General features: G+C 45.4%; 1 protein-coding gene across 2 annotated transcripts; it reads left to right on the forward strand.

Moving 5' to 3' along the window:
• Nucleotides 1-6524: 6524 nt before the first annotated feature.
• Nucleotides 6525-12848, forward strand: dohh (deoxyhypusine hydroxylase/monooxygenase). 2 transcript variants are annotated; one of them, XR_013844286.1, is made up of 7 exons: nucleotides 6525-6592; nucleotides 7178-7284; nucleotides 7380-7547; nucleotides 9257-9333; nucleotides 10441-10693; nucleotides 10820-11192; nucleotides 11473-12848. XR_013844286.1 is itself a non-coding variant. In XM_080005535.1 (6 exons), the coding sequence occupies exons 2-6, from the start codon at nucleotides 7179-7181 to the stop codon at nucleotides 11128-11130; spliced, it is 915 nt and encodes a 304-aa protein (XP_079861661.1). In that variant the 5' UTR covers nucleotides 6525-6592; nucleotide 7178; the 3' UTR covers nucleotides 11131-11229. The 2 variants fall into 2 exon arrangements, 1 of the variants encoding a protein (XP_079861661.1); XM_080005535.1 differs by lacking the exon at nucleotides 11473-12848 and having other exon boundaries at nucleotides 10820-11229.
• The last annotated feature ends 6353 nt before the right edge of the window (nucleotides 12849-19201 follow it).

Below are 19201 nucleotides of genomic sequence, written 5' to 3' on the forward strand. Positions count from 1 at the left end.
GTGTGTGTGTGTGTGTGTGTGTGTGTGTGTGTGTGTGTGCGTGTGGGTTTGCGTGTGGGTGTGCAGCAAGTTCAACCAAACAACAATTTTTGTTATCATTTGGGTTAACTCAATGGTATAGCCCTAAGAAAATTTTATAAATGTGGGCAAGCTGTTTGTCATTAGTCACCAGTTTGCACGTAATTCCCAACATACACCAACCACCTTGAATGTGCATAAGAGTTGCTGGACACTGCCTAGCAGGGTTGTTGATTGCTTCCTGCATACACCCCCAATGCACTCATTCTAACGTCAGGCATGATACTGTATTCTTCAGTATCTCATAACTAGGGAACCCCTGAGGTTCAAGGGAGCAAAAGAGATGAAATTGTTCTGTCAAATTACAATTTGTTCCCCCCAACTACTCAACTATACCCTTAAATTGATTACAATTTTCATATTAAATTAGTCGATGAAATTCACTTAAATTATTAAATCCTTCAAAATGATTGAATTGTGCCCTATTCAAATGACAAATGACTACATTGCGTCTACAAGTCAACATGGATCATCTGAATAGAGAAAAAGATAAAAAATAGATAGAAAATGTCTATATATAATCAAATTGTTCTGAATGAACAACAGCCAGAGCAACACGATGCAGTCTTATAAATGGTTTAATCGACATTAAGAAAGAAGAGAAGAAACAGTCTTTATTCGTCATGCAACACACCACACTACACATGCTTGCACACACACATACATGCACATGCTTTGATGGTGACCGGTGAAATGGATCGTCTGCTTTTGACCCATCCTGGCTTGTCCTTCCTCCGGGGGCACAGCCAGGAGCAGTGGGCAGCATACGTGGACGCGCCCGGGGACCAGGTGATAAGTGTCCATCGCTGATCAGATGATGATGGGTGCATGTTTTTGGGGGGGGTCCTTACTGACGTGGAGGAAACCCCATGTGAGCACGGGGAGAACATGCAAACTCCACACAGAAAGGCTCCTATTTGGGAGATAACCCGTCCAGAGCACGGTACCAACAGCGCCCCAGGCGGGAATCGAACCCAGGACCTTCTTGCTGTGAGGCAGCAGTGCAATGCACTGCACCCCCGTGCCACAACCCCAAGAGGATGGGCTCATTGAATTGGTTGAATTTGTTTGTTTTTAAGGTCCTGCATGGGCACTGAGCTATATTACTGGACCCTCATAGTCCAGCTCGGCCCCTCAGATCCGCAGATCAAGGGCTGCTAACCATCTCTCGGTCACATCGGAAACCTTTTAGAGACAGGGCTTTCTCTATAGTAGCACCTAGACTCTAGAATAGTCTCCCTGAAAATATAACAACCACAGAATCTCTGGACTCCTTCTATCATCTGTAACGATTTGTGAAATGATATGTACTCTATATTTGGGTGCATGCGTGTACATGTGAAGCTGTGTATGTATATTTGCATGTTTGCAATTACCGTATCTTAGAACTTTTGTATAATGATAACTTCTGCTCAATTATTTTTGTTGTAAAGCACTTTGGCACAAACCTGGTTTGTTGTAGTGCTCTATAAATAAGTTTGACCTTGATCATCATCTTGTTAATACTGTATGATCATATGTATATGTATGTGACAAATAAACATCTTGAATCATGAATAGTGCTGTAAAGCATAATGCACATTTCCCACGTTTTCAAACCAAATACAGAAGTTACATAGTGCAATAACAGGTATTTGGGGGGGTGGGTGGGAATGAAAGAGGTGCCATTTTTCATATTAGAAGTCAGTGTACCATCCTAGTAGTACTCAAGATCAGTCTTGATCTTAAGACCACTTAGTGAAGGTCTCGTCTTAGAATCAACCACAATTTTACTCAGTCTTGTTTCGGTATCAGACAAAGAAGACTCTGGATTTTATTTCAAGACTGGTCAAGACCACAATTGCAGGGATATCACTACATTGCCTGAGCATTGTCTGATTTATTTGTTAACATCATTATTGTGATTTGGTGTAAAACTTCCTGCTTCAACCGCAAACAATAACTTCACTCATTTCTAATTTGAAATTTTTGTTACTGTTAACGGCTGTCATCGCTCCTTACAGCCCCTTCACATGCAGTCAAAGAAAGTGAATGCAGAAGGCAGGAGAAGAAGCTATGGCTGTCTTGTAAGAGATGATGGTTTCTCGTGGAAAATAGTCACCCAGAAAACCTGGTGCTTGCACAAAAATTATGTTGTGTTAGGTGGATGGTAAAACATGGAAAAGGAGTGTTTCCTAGAACGGAAACTAAAAATTGGACATTGTAGCAGTTCCAACAGAAATAGGTCAGTCTATTTGCACAAGATATAGATATAAATATAAAGTGAAGGAGTGCCGGTTGATATGTACATGAAGTTGTGGTGATGTACATTTAATTTACATAGGTGACTACAGATGTTGCAGGCTGAGAAGCCTGATGGCCTGAGGGTAAAAACTGTTTGTGAGTCTGGTAGTCCGTGCCCGGATGCTCCGGTCACGTTTACCAGACGGCAGCAGCATGAACAGTTCATAGCCTGGGTGGCTGTAGTCCTTTATGATTTTCCATGCTTTCCTAAGGCATCGTGTGCGGTAGATGCCTTGCACGATGCGCTCCGCTGTCTTCACTACACTCTGGAGCGCCTTGCGATCAGCAGCGGAGCAGCTGCCGTACCAGGCGGTGATGCAGCCAGTAAGAATGCACTCAATGGTGCATCCGTAGAAGCTGGTGAGAGTCCTGACAGACATGCCAAACTTCTCGAGTCTCCTCAAGAAGATTAGGCACTTTTGGGCAGTTTTTATTGCCGCGTCCAATTGCCTGGACCAGGAGAGGTCATCACTGATAAACATACCGAGGAACTTAAAGCAGGTGACTCCCTCCACTTCAGCTCCGTCGATGTGGATGGGGGCATCCTCCCCTCCTGCTGTCGTTTCCTGTAGTCCACGATCATCTCTTTAGTCTTGCAGACGTTGAGAGAGAGGTTGTTATCCTGGCACCATGTTGCCAAGACGCTGACCTCCTCTCTGTAGGAGGGTTCATCTTTGTTGGAGATGAGACCCAGGATGGTGGTGTCATCCGCAAACTTAAGGATTGTGTTGGTGCTGCTGGTGGCCACACAGTCAGGGCGTACAGGAGGGGACTAAGTACGTAGCCCTGTGGGGCTCCGGTGCTCAGGGTCAGTGCAGAGGAGGAGAGGTTTCCCATTCTCACCACCTGGGGTCTGCCCGTCAGGAAGTCCAGGATCCAGTTACAGAGGGAGGTTAAGACCCAGGATCCTGAGCTTGGGAACAAGCTTAGTGGGCACAATTGTGTTGAATGCTGAGCTCTTATCTACAAACAGCATGCTCATGTACAGTATGTCTTGCTCTTGTCCAGACGGGAGAGGGTGCTGGGTGGTGTCGTCCGTAGATCTGTTCGGGCGATATGGAAATTGAAGGGGGTCCAGGGTGTCAGGAAGGGAGGAGCAGGTGTGGGTTCTGACTAGCCACTCAAAGCACTTCATGATGGTAGAGGTCAGTGTTACGGGGCGATAGTCATTCAGGCAGGTGATGGGTTGTTTCTTTGGTACCGGGACAATGGTTGTCTGTTTGAAGCAGGTGGGGACTGTAGACTGGATCAGGGAGAGGTTGAATATGGAGGTGAATACCTCCACCAGCTGGTCGGCGCACGCTCTGAGGACATGGCCTGGAATGCCATCAGGCCCTGGAGACTTCCAAGGGTTTACTCTTTTAAGAGCTCTCCTCACATTAGCCGCAGACAGGAACAGAGTGCAATCATCCTGGTCCTCAGTTAGCCTTGCAGCCGGGATGGTGTTGCACACCTCAAACCGTGCGTAGAAGGTGTTGAGCTCGTCGGGAAGAGAGGCGGCTGGCTGGGCATCACTCCTGTTTCTCCCTTTGTAGTCTGTGATGGTGCGCAGTCCACACCACATGCGCCTGAGGTGGGAACCGTAGTAGTCCGACTACAGCTTTTCTCTGTAGCCTCTTTTGGCATCTCTGATGGCTTTCCGAAGGTCATATCTTGACTTCCTCAAGGCACCGTAGCGTCCAGCCAGGTTTCTGTGAACGCCAGCACACAGCAGTTAGCAATGTCCCACTGGAAGTTAATCCGTGCGTGTAGTTCGTCCATTTTATTTAGCAGGGATTGAACATTTGCCACTAAAATGCTCTGTAGTGGCGAATTGCAGAATGTCGTCCGAGATCTGCACGGAATTCGTTTGGCTCTTCTCTTCCTCCTCCTCCGGAACCCATTTAGACCTCTGAAGGTGTCCTGTGGTATCTGGCACCAAGATCTTAGCAGCAGATCCTTTAAGTCCTGGAAGTTGCGAGGTGGGGCCCCCATCGATTGGGCTTGTTGTTCCAGCACATCACACAGATGCTCAATCTGATTGGACCCTAACCCAAGCCATCCACATGATGTAGAAGAAAATGTAATTCATCAGACCAGGTCACCTTCTCCCATTGCTCCATGGTCCAGCTTTGAGGCTCACATGCCCATTGTAGGCACTTTTGGCAGTGGACAGGGGTCAGCATGGGCACTCTGACCGGTCTGCAGCTATGCAGCCCCATACACAGAAAGCTGTGAGTTCTGGGACCTTTCTATCAAAGCCAGCATTTACTTTTTCAGCAATTTGTGTTACAGTAGCTCTTCTGTAGGATCGGACCAGATGGGCTCGACTTCGCTCCCCACGTGCATCACTGATCCTTCGGCGTCCATGACCCTGTCACCGGTTCACTGGTTGTCCTTCCTTGGACCACTTTTGGTAATTATTAACGACTGCATGCTGGGAACATTGCATAAGACCTACCGTTTTGAAGATTCTCTGACCCAGTGGTCTAGCCATCACAATTTGGCCCTTGTCAAATTCGCTCAGATCCTTATGGTTGCGCATTTCTCCTGATTCCATCACATCAACTTCAAGAACTGAGTGTTCACTTGCTGCCTAATATATCCCACTCCTTGACAGATGCCATTGGAACGAGAACGAGCAATGTTATTCACTTCACCTGTCAGTGGTTGTAAAGTTGTGGCTGATTGGTATATATACAGGTACTCCTCACTTAGCGACCTACCTGTTTAACGACCGTTCAGACTTATGACTAGCTCTCCGACCAGTTGGTAATGTGCGCGGCGTTTCAGCGTCAAGCATCTCATCGCACATCACTGTTCTCAGTTTGTCCCGTTACCGCAGTCTGTCAGTATTCACTACACTATACTAATATACACTATATACATCTCATCTCATCACCGTTCTCATTCTCAGTCTCGTCACCGCAGTCCGTCAGTATTCACTACACTAGCATTTGCAATCACCACGCCCCCTTACCGTGAAATAACATGGGTCCACGCTTATCGTCCGATCTGCTTAACAACCTGGTTGTAGGAACGGAACTCAGTCGTTAAATGAGGAGTACCTGTATAGTTATAAAAGATGTGAATGAAGACAAATCTTCCTTTGTTTTCTGTGGGTGTATTTATGGGAATGTGGATCTTTCAGTTCAATTTGAGGAGTGGCTATGGATTGCATGTTCTTGCATTTGATTGTAGGTGTGTCATGCAGTGTGAGACTCGTGCTGGTCTGGTCCTGGTCTCGACCTGGTCTCAACCCCTCAAAGTCTTGGGTCTTGTCTCGGTCTGGATACACCCTGGTCTTGGTCATGACTTGGCCTCAGTTTATGTGGTCTTGACTACAAAACTGATGTAGTGTAATCCACCCACACCATGCATTGTTATGGATTACCACTTTAACCACACTACACCGGGTTGCAGTTACCCTCATTCAGCCCTCAGCCACATACGTTGAGTTGACAGCTCTTTCTGGCCGCCTTCAACAGCCCATAAGGAATGGCTGGTTATTATTTTTTCCTGCTGAATCCAGCCAAGAATCCACCCCCCCTTTTAAAACGAGACAATTTTAGATATATTTCCAACAGCAACATGTCACAGTGTTTTGAAGCACATTGCTGCGTTCCTTTTTAACTCGGAAATTGGTAATTCGATGACGCCCATTTTGGACTAAATGTGTTCCATTGCCTCTGTTTGGGAACTTTGTTCAACGTCAGCGGTGCGTGACGTCATGCTGCTGTTATATATGGTCTGTTATCTGCGATGTCGGACCCAAGCGATCTGCAACAACACTACCACTTCACATTCCCACTGGAACCTGCCGATCCTTTGATATTTCCCAAGAAGCGGTCGGATTTTTCCAATTTGCGACGTCAATGAATGCAGCATTACGTTTTTTAAACGGAGCTTCCGGGTTAGTTAGAGGTTTTCAGTGTAAAATCCCTGAGGGCCGAGTTTAGAGAGTAGCACATTACTCCAAAGAGGCTTGCATTTGAATATTAGCCTCCAACGTCTTACAACATTATAATAAGTTATATTCAACAAACTTTTAAGGTTTAGACGTTTTAGACTTGGATTTTTCGCTGGTTCTAAAACGAAGGTAGGTGGCGGACTCTTACTTTGAAGTTAACGCTGTGCTCTGTAAGAAAGACCTCGCTGCCGGGTTGCCTGACAGCGTAGCTGCAGCGGCGTGGGGACTAGTGCTGTGGTCCAAGCAAGGGGGAGAGTCCTCTGAGTTTAATTAAACAAAAGAGTGAGTAAAATAATGTGACATTCTTTTTGGATAGAATTTTTGTTGTCTTCCACTTCCATTTCGACAGGCATTTTTACTAATTGTGTTAATCTATCAGTAACTTAGATTGAGATTCATTTAGCAGGCTAGCTAATGCTAGCAGCAGGTTGTGCTTTCATAACCACAGCTTGGGGGACCAGCTTGTCCGTTATACAACCATGTTTTTGATTTTTTTTGTTTATTGTGTAGTGCCAGATTTTATATTTTGTAGTTAATTTTAGTGTCATTGCATTGCGAATTTTTTGAAAAGTACTTAAGTATTTTAAGGTATGGTGTATAAATTTGTATGTATTATTTATTTATTCCATTTTATTGCAAATATCCAATCTTCCGAGTTTTTTGGTAAACTTTTAGACTTATTTTATATTTTATTGCCAAATTATTTTTTGCATCTATCTATCTATCTATCTATCTGTCTACATACGTCACTCAAGTTTCAGACCTCCACTACCTGGGCTAGAGATTTATCTCCAAAGCGCTGTCTCTCCATGTGTTTCCATCTGTTTCTGTGTGTCCCTATATCTAATTTTCTCCCTGTTGTGCCAGTATGACCACTGTTGACCAGATCACAAGGGTTGGGAGGGTCCTCGTGGACCCCAGTCAGGATATGACTGTGCGCTTCAGAGCCTTGTTCACGTTGAGGAACCTGGGAGGTACAATTAGATATCTGGTTCTCACAACACAACTTGTAGTAATCTGAGCTGATTAGGCTTACTTCTTTCTAAATGTCTCTGATGATGTCTCTCAGGTACGGAAGCCATAGAGTGGATTGGCAAGGCGTTTGTTGACGAGTCGGCCCTGCTGAAGCATGAGCTGGCCTACTGTCTGGGACAAATGCAGGACAAACGGGCGATACCAATACTGAAGTCCGTACTGAAAGACACAGAGCAAGAGCCCATGGTCAGACATGAAGCAGGTATGTACCACATAGTGACAGTAGAAAATAAGCTTCAGGTCAAGTTGAACATTTCTGCAGCTATCCTTTAGGTATGTCAGATACTGACTTTGTTGGTGTGCTATGGTTCTTACATTTTTGATGAACGATGACAGAACATGCCTCAGGAAATGGATATCTGGCCCTATTAATCCATTTGGTCATGCATGCATATATACAGTGTATATCTAATATTACAGTGGTGTTACACTGTACATACTTTAATAAGATAGTATATAATTTATACCCATGACAGTAATTTAGCCTGTGCGGAGTATCGCATTTTCTATATTCTGTATAGTTTTATATCTGACTATTTGTATATGTTTCACATTTTTTATTTTGACTTAACTTATTGTTCTATTTTATTTTATTCAGATTTTTATTCTCAGATTTTTCAAACCGATAAGCTTTTTTTTAATGCTAATTACATTACATTTACATTTACATTTAGTCATTGATCAGACGCTTTTATCCAAAGCGACTTACAATTGTTCAAACACCGACGGACGCAGCCATCAGGAGCAATGAGGGGTTAAGTGTCTTGCTCAAGGACACTACAGCATGCTAGCAGGAGGAGCCTGGGATCCAACCAGCAACCTTTAGATTACAAGACCACCAGCTCTACCGCCTGAGCTACCATCCCATCCAATTGTCACCGAACCTCACCATGACAAATTCCTAGTACTGTAAATGTACTTGGTGGAATAACGTGATTCTGGTTCTTCTTAGAGATGATTTATATACAGTATAAACTGTGTTCCAAACTATGTCTCAACATAACACCAATATCTTGATGCAAGGCCACACATCAACCGGGAGTTTTAGATAGATAGATAGATAGATAGATAGATAGATACTTATTTCATCCCCTAGGGGAAATTACAATGTCCCAGAAACTCACATCAACACAATAAGACTAAATAATAATAAGGCAGGGCAATGCAATAAAAATATGAAAAAAGCAATATACATGACACCGAATAGTTAATTATACCCAATAAAAAATAAGAACAAAATAGAAACACAATACATCAATATACACTAAACCTAATGATAAACAAGCTTTTATGATGGATATCCAAATTATATATCTATAACCTTATGACCTTGAGTTTTCAAGGTCATAAGCCCATAACCTTAGCTTAATTTTATTTTTTAAAGATAACATTAAAAAGAAAAATATAAAGGTCAAAAGAAATCATACATGGGTCATAGGAAATATACGGTCCTATACAATAACTGATGGAATAAACAGTGAAGCAGAAAGATGAATGTACAATAACCCTGAACAAATGATGGCAATAAGCCTATACACCAAAACCAAGCATTGCCACTAAACATCACTGTGATATTGCTTTGATTATGTTTCTCGACAGTAAAATAATCCAGTTTTCTCAGCTTACTAGACTCTTCTAGTTGAGTGAAATAAACCATGAATGCCACTAGCTGCTGGAGACTGCACATTATACAGAGAGGCTAGCTCAGCACTTTTACTCAGCCTTAGTTTAGATCAAAAGTTGTAGGAAGGTACCCATAACCATCCCGGCAAATTTCCCAGCATGATCATACTATCACCGGTTCTTTAAAAACTTTGGTGCTTTAATGATGTGTTTGTATCAACAACAAAAAAATATAGCCATCCGCGCCATCATTGCAATAGCAGCTGACCTGTCTCTGTGTGTCTGTAGGCGAGGCACTGGGTGCTATTGGTGACCCTGCTGTTCTGCCCATGCTCAAGGAATACAGTGAAGACCCCGTCATAGAGGTGAAGAAACCATTACGCTGTATCAGAGTTCTGTGAGAAATAATTGCTGCCGGTCAACGTGTCATGGAAGATTTCAATGTCCCGGACAAATGATGTCACTTAGTATGTATATTATATACTTAGCTATACTGTATATACTTAGCTTTCCAGCGTAGTCAGTCAGATTACATTAATTATTCATTTATTTGGCACTTTGTCACTACGGTCATAGCAAATCTAACAAAAGCCAATGCTGTCAACATCTGGTGACTTTATGTAAAGGTTGTTTATAAATGATCCGTCTGTCCCTGAATAACGTTTCAAATAACCTTCTTTCAAATCATGCACAAATGTCATCAGGTTTAAATGAAACAGAAGAAGAATTTTAATTAGGAAGTGATGTTCAGGTTCAAGAGATTATTTGTCACATACATATACATACGGTCATACATATATGCACTGAATTGTCACCACACCCGGTGATTACGACACAAGGTGCTTGAACAGGCCGCAAGGGACGGTGCCACATGGCGTTGTCATTAATACTTGTTTGGGTTAAACTCATGGTTGCCAGTACCGTACTATGCATATAATTGCAAATTCATGGTCCATGAGCATTTGAACTAGCAATAGCTGACTAGATGTTCTACTTGCTGCCTGCTTATAACAGTGCCATGTTTTAGTAGTGGCACAGTGCATTGCACTGTTGCCTCACATCAAGAAGGTCCTGGGTTTGATTCCCGCCTAGGGTGCTGTTTGCACCGTGCTCCGGTGTGTTATCTCCCAATTAGGAGCCTTTCTGTGTGGAGTTTGCATGGTCCCCCCGTGCTCACATGGGATTTCCTCCATCTAACATCAGTAAGGACCCCCACCAAAAACATGCACACCGTACATCTGACCTATGATGGACAACCAGGTCCCCGGGCACGTCGTCAAATGCTGCCCACAGCTCCTGGCTGCCCCCTGGAGGAAGGACAAGCTAGGATGGGTCAAAGCAAAGGCCACATTTCACCGGCCACCATCCAAAGTGTGTGTTTGTATCCACATTGTTGTAGTGTGGTGTGTCACGTGACGATTAAAGATTCTTGTTCTAGTACAGCGAGCCCTAATCCTGCCCCTCACGTGTAGGTGGCAGAGACGTGCCAGCTGGCGGTGCATCGGATAGAGTGGTTGCAGAGGGGCGGGGAGAAAGAAGAGGGCGGGACTGTGGATCGAAACCCCTACTGCTCTGTGGACCCCGCACCCCCCGCGGCGAGGAAGAGCATCCCAGAGCTGAGCACCATCCTGCTGGATGAGAGCCTGCCGCTGTTTGAGCGCTACAGGGCCATGTTCGCCCTGCGCAACCTGGGCAGCAAGGAGGCTGTGCTGGCACTAGGAGATGGTGTGTGTGTGTGTGTGTGTGTGTGTGTGTGTGTGTGTGTGTGTGTGTGTGTGTGTGTTCATTCATTGTACAAGAGAAGCTTACAGTTCCAAAAGAAAACCCGGTCTTTCTCAACGCCTCCCATAGGCCTGCAGTGCTCCAGCGCCCTGTTCCGCCACGAGATCGGCTACGTCCTCGGCCAGATGCAGCACCCGGCCTCGGTGCCAGCCCTGTGCGCCGCCCTGGAGCGGCTCGAGGAGAACCCCATGGTACGCCACGAGGCAGCCGAGGCCCTGGGCTCCATCGGCCGCGATGAATGCCTGGCCGTGCTGCAGAGACACCGCGGCGACCGGGAGCGAGTGGTGAAGGAGAGCTGCGAGGTGGCCCTGGACATGCTGGAGTATGAGAATGGTGACCAGTTCCAGTATGCTGACGGACTGGTCAGGTTGCAGAGTTGAAGTCGGCGCTGTTATTGCTAACAGATGAGGACAGATGTGCTCTGGAAAATTTTTGCATAAATGTAAGTGTAATATTTGCATAAATGTATTTAAACCAAGCGTGAAGATTCATAACGGACCTGATTGGAGTTTGCCAGCTCTGGGTTATTGTGGGGAGGAAAAGACGGACTTGTATGTGTGGCAGACAAAGGGGCATGGTCAAGCACCGGCTGCGGGCGACAGCACAGTTCTCTGTCCAGTGCCTGCCAAGCTTCCTCGTATCCGCCCAATCAACAACCCGCGCGGAGCTGATTGGTCCGACTCGAGGCGGGGAGATTTCTTAATGTTTTGTCTGTCTTGCAGAGGGGATTGGCGCACGGGCTCATCAGCAGTCCAGCAGTGGAACACAATTCCTCCTGCGCCTGAGATCATCATCATCATCATCATTATCATCATTAAATTATTATCGTCATTCTGTTGAATAAAAAACTCTGGCCATGTTGCCGCACCATGGCCAGATAGACTCCCTCTCCCTCCCTGAACTCTTACCTGTGGGCAGAGACCGTAAAGGGAACCGTGCTGTCGTCCTCAGCCGGTGCCCCTTTGTGTCACTGAATGTTTCTTTTCCTATTAATTGGACACTTAGATCCTGGGGCATCTGTTTCTGGACAGTTTGGGACACGACCTTCAAAACTTAATTATTATTATTATTATTATTTTTTTAATGCTGTCATTAGATCCTGGGGCTTCCATTACTGGATGTTTGGTACACGACTCACAAAACTTTATTATTATTCAGGTTTTTTTTTTAAATACTGTCATCGTTGCCTGATTTTTATGTTCTGGATCCTTCCTGGTGGGGGGACTACTTGGAAAAATACTTCAAAGGCAGTGATTACCTGCTTTTAAATAGTAACAATATAATATTATGCCATATTTGTGTAATATTTCTCAAGGAACATTATGCGATTACTTTTGCTTACTGCTGGAAACGGTTTTGCTTTAAAACGCATGGAGGAATCTGTTCCATCCAAAAAGGTACCTATCAACCAACCTTTCCTCTGGTAAGTGTGTTGGATCACGGGTACCTCGGATTGGATCGGTTGTCTGGGATGGTGTCGCTGCTACTCGCTACATAAGGTCTGCTGAGACTCTGGACTCTATAGTCTGGTGCTGCTACAAGGAGGATCTCCTGCGATCACCCCAGTGGCGCCTTGGCACTCAACATCAGAGTTGTGGAGTTCATCACATTAAGCGTCTCGCTGATGGAATCTGTTGGTTTCCTGTGTCAAGTCTTTCTGAGCCTGGAATCGATTTGTTTTTGAGATTCAGTACCTGCTGTGCTCTTACTTAGGAGGCCAATGGAATCATTTGTGTGCATTGTTTTTTCACCAAAAGGAAGGTCTCGGCAGTGACACATCCTCTTCCATTCTATTACGCTCACATCCAGATTTTTATCGAAAGCATATGCCAATGTTTCGTATTCCATTCCACATTTCTACTTTAAAATGTTCCCTGCCATCCCTATGCTCTTCTACTGGCTCTACACCCTGTGAAGACCGGTAATGCCACTAGTAAACGTGTGTGTATTGTTATATTGATCAAAACATATTGATCACCTGACATAATCCAGTGTTTTTCGACCACTACTGCACTATGTCAAAAATAAATAATGGAAGTGAGCTCTTGTGTTGCACGATCAAAATTGGAAGGCAGCACTAACTCAAGAACTCATTACATTTCACTGCATATATGTATGAAAGTATGTATATGTATGTGACAAATAAAAAATCTTGAATCTTGAGAATTCTAGCCTGTAGAGTTTGGTGGTGGGTTTACTCATTTGTTTATATCTTCTGTTTTGTATTTATATTTCATGTACAGTAACTTCGGTCTTCCAATGGAACAACAAGATTCTCATGTCTCATAGATGACATACTACACTGCAGGTGATAAACTTAGAATATTAAGGTGTAACATAAGCTAATATCTCTTTATGGTCTATGGTCATTGCATGAGCAGCATTTGGACATGATCTTGAGTTGTATTTTATCTTAGATTACCATCTTTTTTGTGTCGGTTCAGATTTGCCCTGTTAAACATGAAATTCATCATTATTCTGTATGTTCTGTTTTACTTTTTATATGCCTTTTGTTTGTTTTGTTACACTTTTTTTAAACTGATGTAGAATAGAGCTTATTCTGGTTGTATGTCTAGGATTTAGTATTCTTGTAACACTGGGGCGGTTTCGCAGACACAGATTATTATTTATTTTGGAGTAAATCACACTAAATCTGGACTAACTGAAGGCGCCTTTCTCAGTCATGCTTTTAAATAGTCTCTGATTTGTCGTATTCTTGGTAAAAAAAAAAATGTCAGATTTCCAGAAGGAATATAAGAGCTAATCTAGGTCTTCGTGAAGGGCTCAATTGAACCTGACCAGAGCCATGTTTATCTTTGAATTTATGAAAGCTAGCCAACCTTGACACTATCCAATCTCCGGGTTGGAGGTTGTGGAGTGGTCCCTCCACAGGGGATGGTAGGACAGATTTAACCTGGTTTGTCCAAGCGCAGTGTTAGGCCCACGGCCTCCCAGCACCACTAGAGGCCGCTCTTGACCCATCCGTGGCTCCTCCCTTAGGCCAACTTCACACACCAGGGATCAATTACCTCCATCACCCACACAGTATTTATTCTCCAGCTCAACTAGCTTACCCAAGTTGTACTGCTCCAAGCGCCGAGCTAGCCCTAGCTTATGTCTCCTTGTTTCATCTTCCCCTTACCTGCTTGTCTCCTCTCGTCAACCCAGTCTGTCTGTCCCTCTCCATCCAGCTTGGTTAACCTGCTTGTCAACCAAGGCTGTCCGTCCCTTTCCATCCAGTCCAGTTCCCCGACTCTCCATCCAGATCCTGGACCCCTCCTTCCCGGTCATCATCATCCCTGCCCAGCCCTGCTCAATCCCTGCCCAATCCCTGCCTAACCTGGTCCCCCTGGCCATCTCCACCGTGTGGTCTAATAAACATACTTCGTCCGCCTCCCGTCTCTCTGTGTCGTGCGTTTGGGTCCCCCCTAGCACCGTCGTAACAGTACGGTCTGGCCATAAAACATGGACCCAGCTGACACAGAGGGGCTCCGCCACGGACTCCAGAACCAAGGAGTGTTGCTTGGTCAACATGACCAGGCCCTCCGAGACATCGCAGACCACCTCTGGACCATCTCGGCGGCCGTCAGCAGCCTGCAGATTCCGCCGGCGCCTCCAGCTCCCGTGGCCCCTCCGGCTCTCCCTCCACCATGGCTCCCAGTACCCCCCTCATCCCCCGTGAGCCCAACGTTCCGGCTCCAGCGCCCTACGACGGCAATTTCGGCACCTGCCGCGCCTTCCCAGTGCAGTGCGCGGTGGTTTTCCAGCAGCAGCCATCATCATACGCATCCGACGGCGCCCGCATCTCATTCTTTATCTCCTGCTTGAGAGGGGCGGCTCTCGGCTGGGGTTCTGCGGTTTGGGATCAGGGCGATCCCGAGAGTCTCTGCTATGATCTGTTCATCCGCAAAATGAGGAGAATCTTCGATCACCCAGTTCGCGACAAGGAGGCCGCCCGAAGACTCCTCTCCCTCTGCCAGGGTCCCTGTAGTGTCGCCTCCCTCGTCGTCGAGTTCCGGACACTAGCCGCGGAAAGCCGCTGGAACGACGGAGCCCTGCAGGACGTGTTTCAGTGCGCCCTGAACGACGAGTTGGCGCGGCGGGACGAGCAGACGGACCTTGACCAGCTGGCAGATACCAGGATCCGCCTGGACTACCGGCCATGGGAGCGCCGGCGCGAGAGGGGCAGGGCGAGACTACTGCCCGTGCCTCCCGCCTGGGCAGCCACACCCCGGTCTCCAGCGCCAACTACTCTCGGCGCCCCCGAAGTTCTCCGACTCAGTCCGATGCCGAGCCCATGCAACTCGGTCGCTCCGGGATCTCCCCCGAGGAGTGAACCCGCCGCATAGCGACCGGCGCCTGTCTGTATTGCAGCCATCTGGGACACCTCTGAGCCACCTGCCCGGTCCAGCCGGGAGAGGACGACCCCTCGGTGGGGTTATGTTCCGGCCGCTCCAGCTGCAACCCTCTCTCCCGTCCTCTGCTCCCGGCTACGCTTTCGTGGGGGGGTATAACACTCTCTTCCTCCTCTCTCATAGATCCCGGGGCGGATTAGAGTTTTCTCGACCTGGGACTAGCACGCCAGCTAGGGCTGATACCTGTCCCTCTCCCCACACCGCTCGAGGTTAAGGGACTGACCGGGTCACATCTGACCCGGGTTACCCACCAGACGGCCCCCCGTGAGCTGCTCCTCTCCGGCAGCCACCGTGAGTCTAAAGGGTTCTTCCTCATCGATTCCCAGGGCTCCAGACCCACAACCCCCAGATGGACTGGCGTTTGGGTAGCATGGGTGCCTGGAGCACGCACTGCCACGCCCACTGCCTGCGCTCGGCCTCTGCGCGCTGCCGTTGGTCCCTGAGAGCCCCGACCTGTCCTCGATTCCATCGCAATATCTGGACCCGGCCCCTGTTTTCACCAAGCAGGGCACGCTGTCCCTACTACCTCATCGCCCCTACGACTGCCCAATCAACCTCCTGCCAGGTGCCCCCCTTCCCTGCAGTCGCCTGTATAACCTCTCCTGGCCCGAACAGGAGTCCATGGAGACCTACATCTGCAACTCTCTCTTGCTGCCGGCATCATTCACCCCTCGTCATCTCCACTGGGCGCAGGGTTCTCCTTTGTCAACAAGAAGGACAAGACCCTCCGTCCCTGCATTGACTTCAGGGGACTCATTGACATCACGGTCAAGAATAAGTATCCCTTGCCTTTGATGGACTGGTGGAAGTGCCACCCACTTCACCAAACTTGACATCCACAACGCCTACCACCTGGTCCGCATCCACGACGGGGACGAATGGAACACTGCCTTCAACAGCCCGCTAGAACACTTCGAGTATCTTCGAGTAGCAGTCTTCCAGGCCCTGATTAACGATGTCCTCCGGGACATGCTCAATTTGTTTGTCTTTGTGTACCTTGACGATGTCCTCATCTTTTCCCAATCCCTCACCAACCACGTAAGACACGTAGGCCTGGTGCTGCAGCGGCTCCTGGAGAACCGTCTGTTTGTCAAGTCCAAGAAGTGTGTCTTTCATGTTCCGTCCGTTTCCTTCCAGGATTTATCATTGGCCGAGGGAGGCTGGGGATGGACACCAAGAAGGTGGCCGCTGTGACAGAGTGGCCAACCCCAAAAAATAGGAAGCAACTGCAACGCTTCCTCAGTTTTGCAAACTTCTACCGGCGCTTCATCCGAAACTTCAGCCGGATCGCCGTTCCCCTCTGAACCCTAACCTCCACCGCAGGCAGTTTCAAATGGACACCCGCGGCCGCATTCCTCGACCTCAAAAATCGCTTTTCGTCGGCACTGGTCTTGGCCCAGCCCAATGCCAACCTCCAGTTCGTGGTAGAGTTGGCCGCTTCGGACACGGGGGTAGGAGCAGTACTGTCTCAGTGCTCTCCAACCGATGGTAAGCTCCACCTCTGTGCCTTTCTCTCCCGCAGGCTCACCCCACCCGAACGCAACTATGACGTGGGCAACCGGGAACTCCTAGCTGACTATATCTCAGCTTTGGGAGCTCATTGACCTATTCACCTCAAACCTTCCAGACACCTCAATAACAAGGCGAGAGAGAGCTGTAAAGGTAATGATTGACTGAAAGGATTAGGGAAGTTGAGATGTGAAAGACAATGAAAGTGGGAAAGTTTGCCCATGATGCATTTGGGATTCTTTGTTTAGGATGAAACTTGGAGAAGAGTGCATGCAAAAGTCATTTTAGTAGGATATTGGTTAGCAGAGGAAGCTGCAGAACTGAATAACTTAACTAATAGTCAAATGGTGTACAACAGAGGTCTATGCTGTGGTAGTATGAATGGATATTGTACGGTTAGAACTGTTGGATTGTGTTTAGAGAGATGATTGTGATGTTGATTATAGTGTTGTGGTGAGTTGAAGCAGGTTTTAAGTTGCTGGAAAGTGTCTTTGGTTCATTAAATGCGACTTTAGTAAGGTGTGGAGTATGGTGAGTTTTTGTTTTTTTTAAGAACTATAGTTTGTGCTTTGTAAATAGATTTTATGGAAAAGCATTCCAATTTGATAAAACTAAATTGATCAATATAAAAAAAAATTAAAATTGCTTCCAAAATGTGTGTTAAGACATCGCGGAGAGCAGATATGATGCATAGTAGCAGCAGAAATTAATAATTTTTTTGTTTATAAAGATTATTTTTCCCTTTGTGTGTTTGTGTCAAAGTGATCTGCTGGTTGAGATAAGATAATCCTTTATCTTTCCCACAGAGAGATAGTCTGCAGTGTAACAGTAGTAACAAATTGAATGGCACAAAGAATTAGTTAATTGGTAATTCTAAATCAAAGGAAATGATAAATAAGTAAATGGTATAGATTAAACACTAAACATTAAATCATGATATTGCATGATTGAATTGTTAGTTTGGGTGTGATATACAACTGTGTTTGTACGTTTCGAATCCTTACCGATTACTTTTTGTTTTTCTCATTAAGGCTGGTGATAGTATAAGTATAATCAAACAACATTATTATTATTAATTTTTATTTTTGTCTTACTCTCGAAGTAATCTCGATTTGACATTGAATAATGTAGATGTTGATTTACAGTTTAAAATGTAACAAGTAGTTTAATAAAGAGGAATAATTGTTTTGTTTTGTATACAAGAGAGGTAATGGATTGTGTACGTCCGCTTACTAAAAATTGAAAAACTTAAATAAGTGTGAAATACGCTGGCCATTTTAGATGTTTTTTTTTATTTTCACATTCAAAGATTTTAAGTTTAAACTTGAAAATATCTTGTGATTCGATTAATATTTTAATTATGTATTGATGAATTAACCAACCCATCTATTCAGTGTTTTATTTCTGCAGTTTTAAGTAAAAGTCCACTGAGTGCACTTTTGAACAGTGTAGATGTAACAGCGTCTGATTGGAAGACTTGGAGGACTGACAAAGAGATCAGATCAAAGAGAATTGCTCTACAAATGAGTAAGGCCATAACATGTCCAGCATTCAAAGTTCCTTTTTCTTTATTATTAATTATTACTATTTGTATTTAACTGATTTGCAAATCTGATTATTTAGTAGGCTCAATTGGAATTATTTTGAGATGATATGCATGCAAGTATAAAAATGGAGAGACCTTGATTGAATTTAGCTCTATATCCCATTTGAGCTCCATGGTTAAAATTTATAAAAGCATCAGATATTATAGAGTGCATTATAGAACCGGAATAATTCTTGATTAGTTCTTATTTTAATATGACATTCTAGTTGTCTAGTTGTTGAAACAATCTTCAGAAGCTGGGTTAAGATTACTGTGTTAACACTCAGGGACACTGTTGTCAAGGCACCCTGGGGTGATTATCTCTGACACTGCTTCTTACATGAAAGGCAAGGTATACTCCACCTTGCCTTTCATCTTATGATAATGTGTGAGAACAATACATTAAGAACCTTAGGGTTTTTTCACACATGCCCAAAAGCCTGAGTATCCTGCTAAGAGACTTGCCTGCTTCTGCATTTCCCCGAAGGTCTGTGAAAACCTTGTATACGAGATCCAGTTAGGCCAACGTCAGGCTGAATAACTTGGGACATTTCCTGAACAACGAAAAAGCGTTGACTCCTGCTGATCCTTCCCTCCACCAACAAACATGAAGTGTTTGGCCTCCAAGTACAGCAGATGCACAATTGGAAAAGATGTTGTGCAAAGTTGAGGAGCCTAATCAACTGTGCTCCTTTGGAACTGGATTCGATGATGTCACTGCATCAAACAAGATGAAACTGAATGACTGCAATTGGAATTTCTTCTCCAACTGAGAGCTGTGGAATGACTGACCACCTGAAGTCCTGCTGGAAATGATATCTGTGTGATTACCATAAGGACTGCTTCTGTGTTTTCTCAGTCATTGTTTTATCAATCTGTCCATCCTGATAGTACACAGATTATTTCATGTTCTCGAAGTAAAACTACATTCTAGTAAGAATA

Source organism: Zeus faber (assembly GCF_960531495.2).
Source record: "Zeus faber genome assembly, chromosome: 1".
In the NCBI taxonomy this organism is placed as follows: Eukaryota; Metazoa; Chordata; class Actinopteri; order Zeiformes; family Zeidae; genus Zeus; species Zeus faber.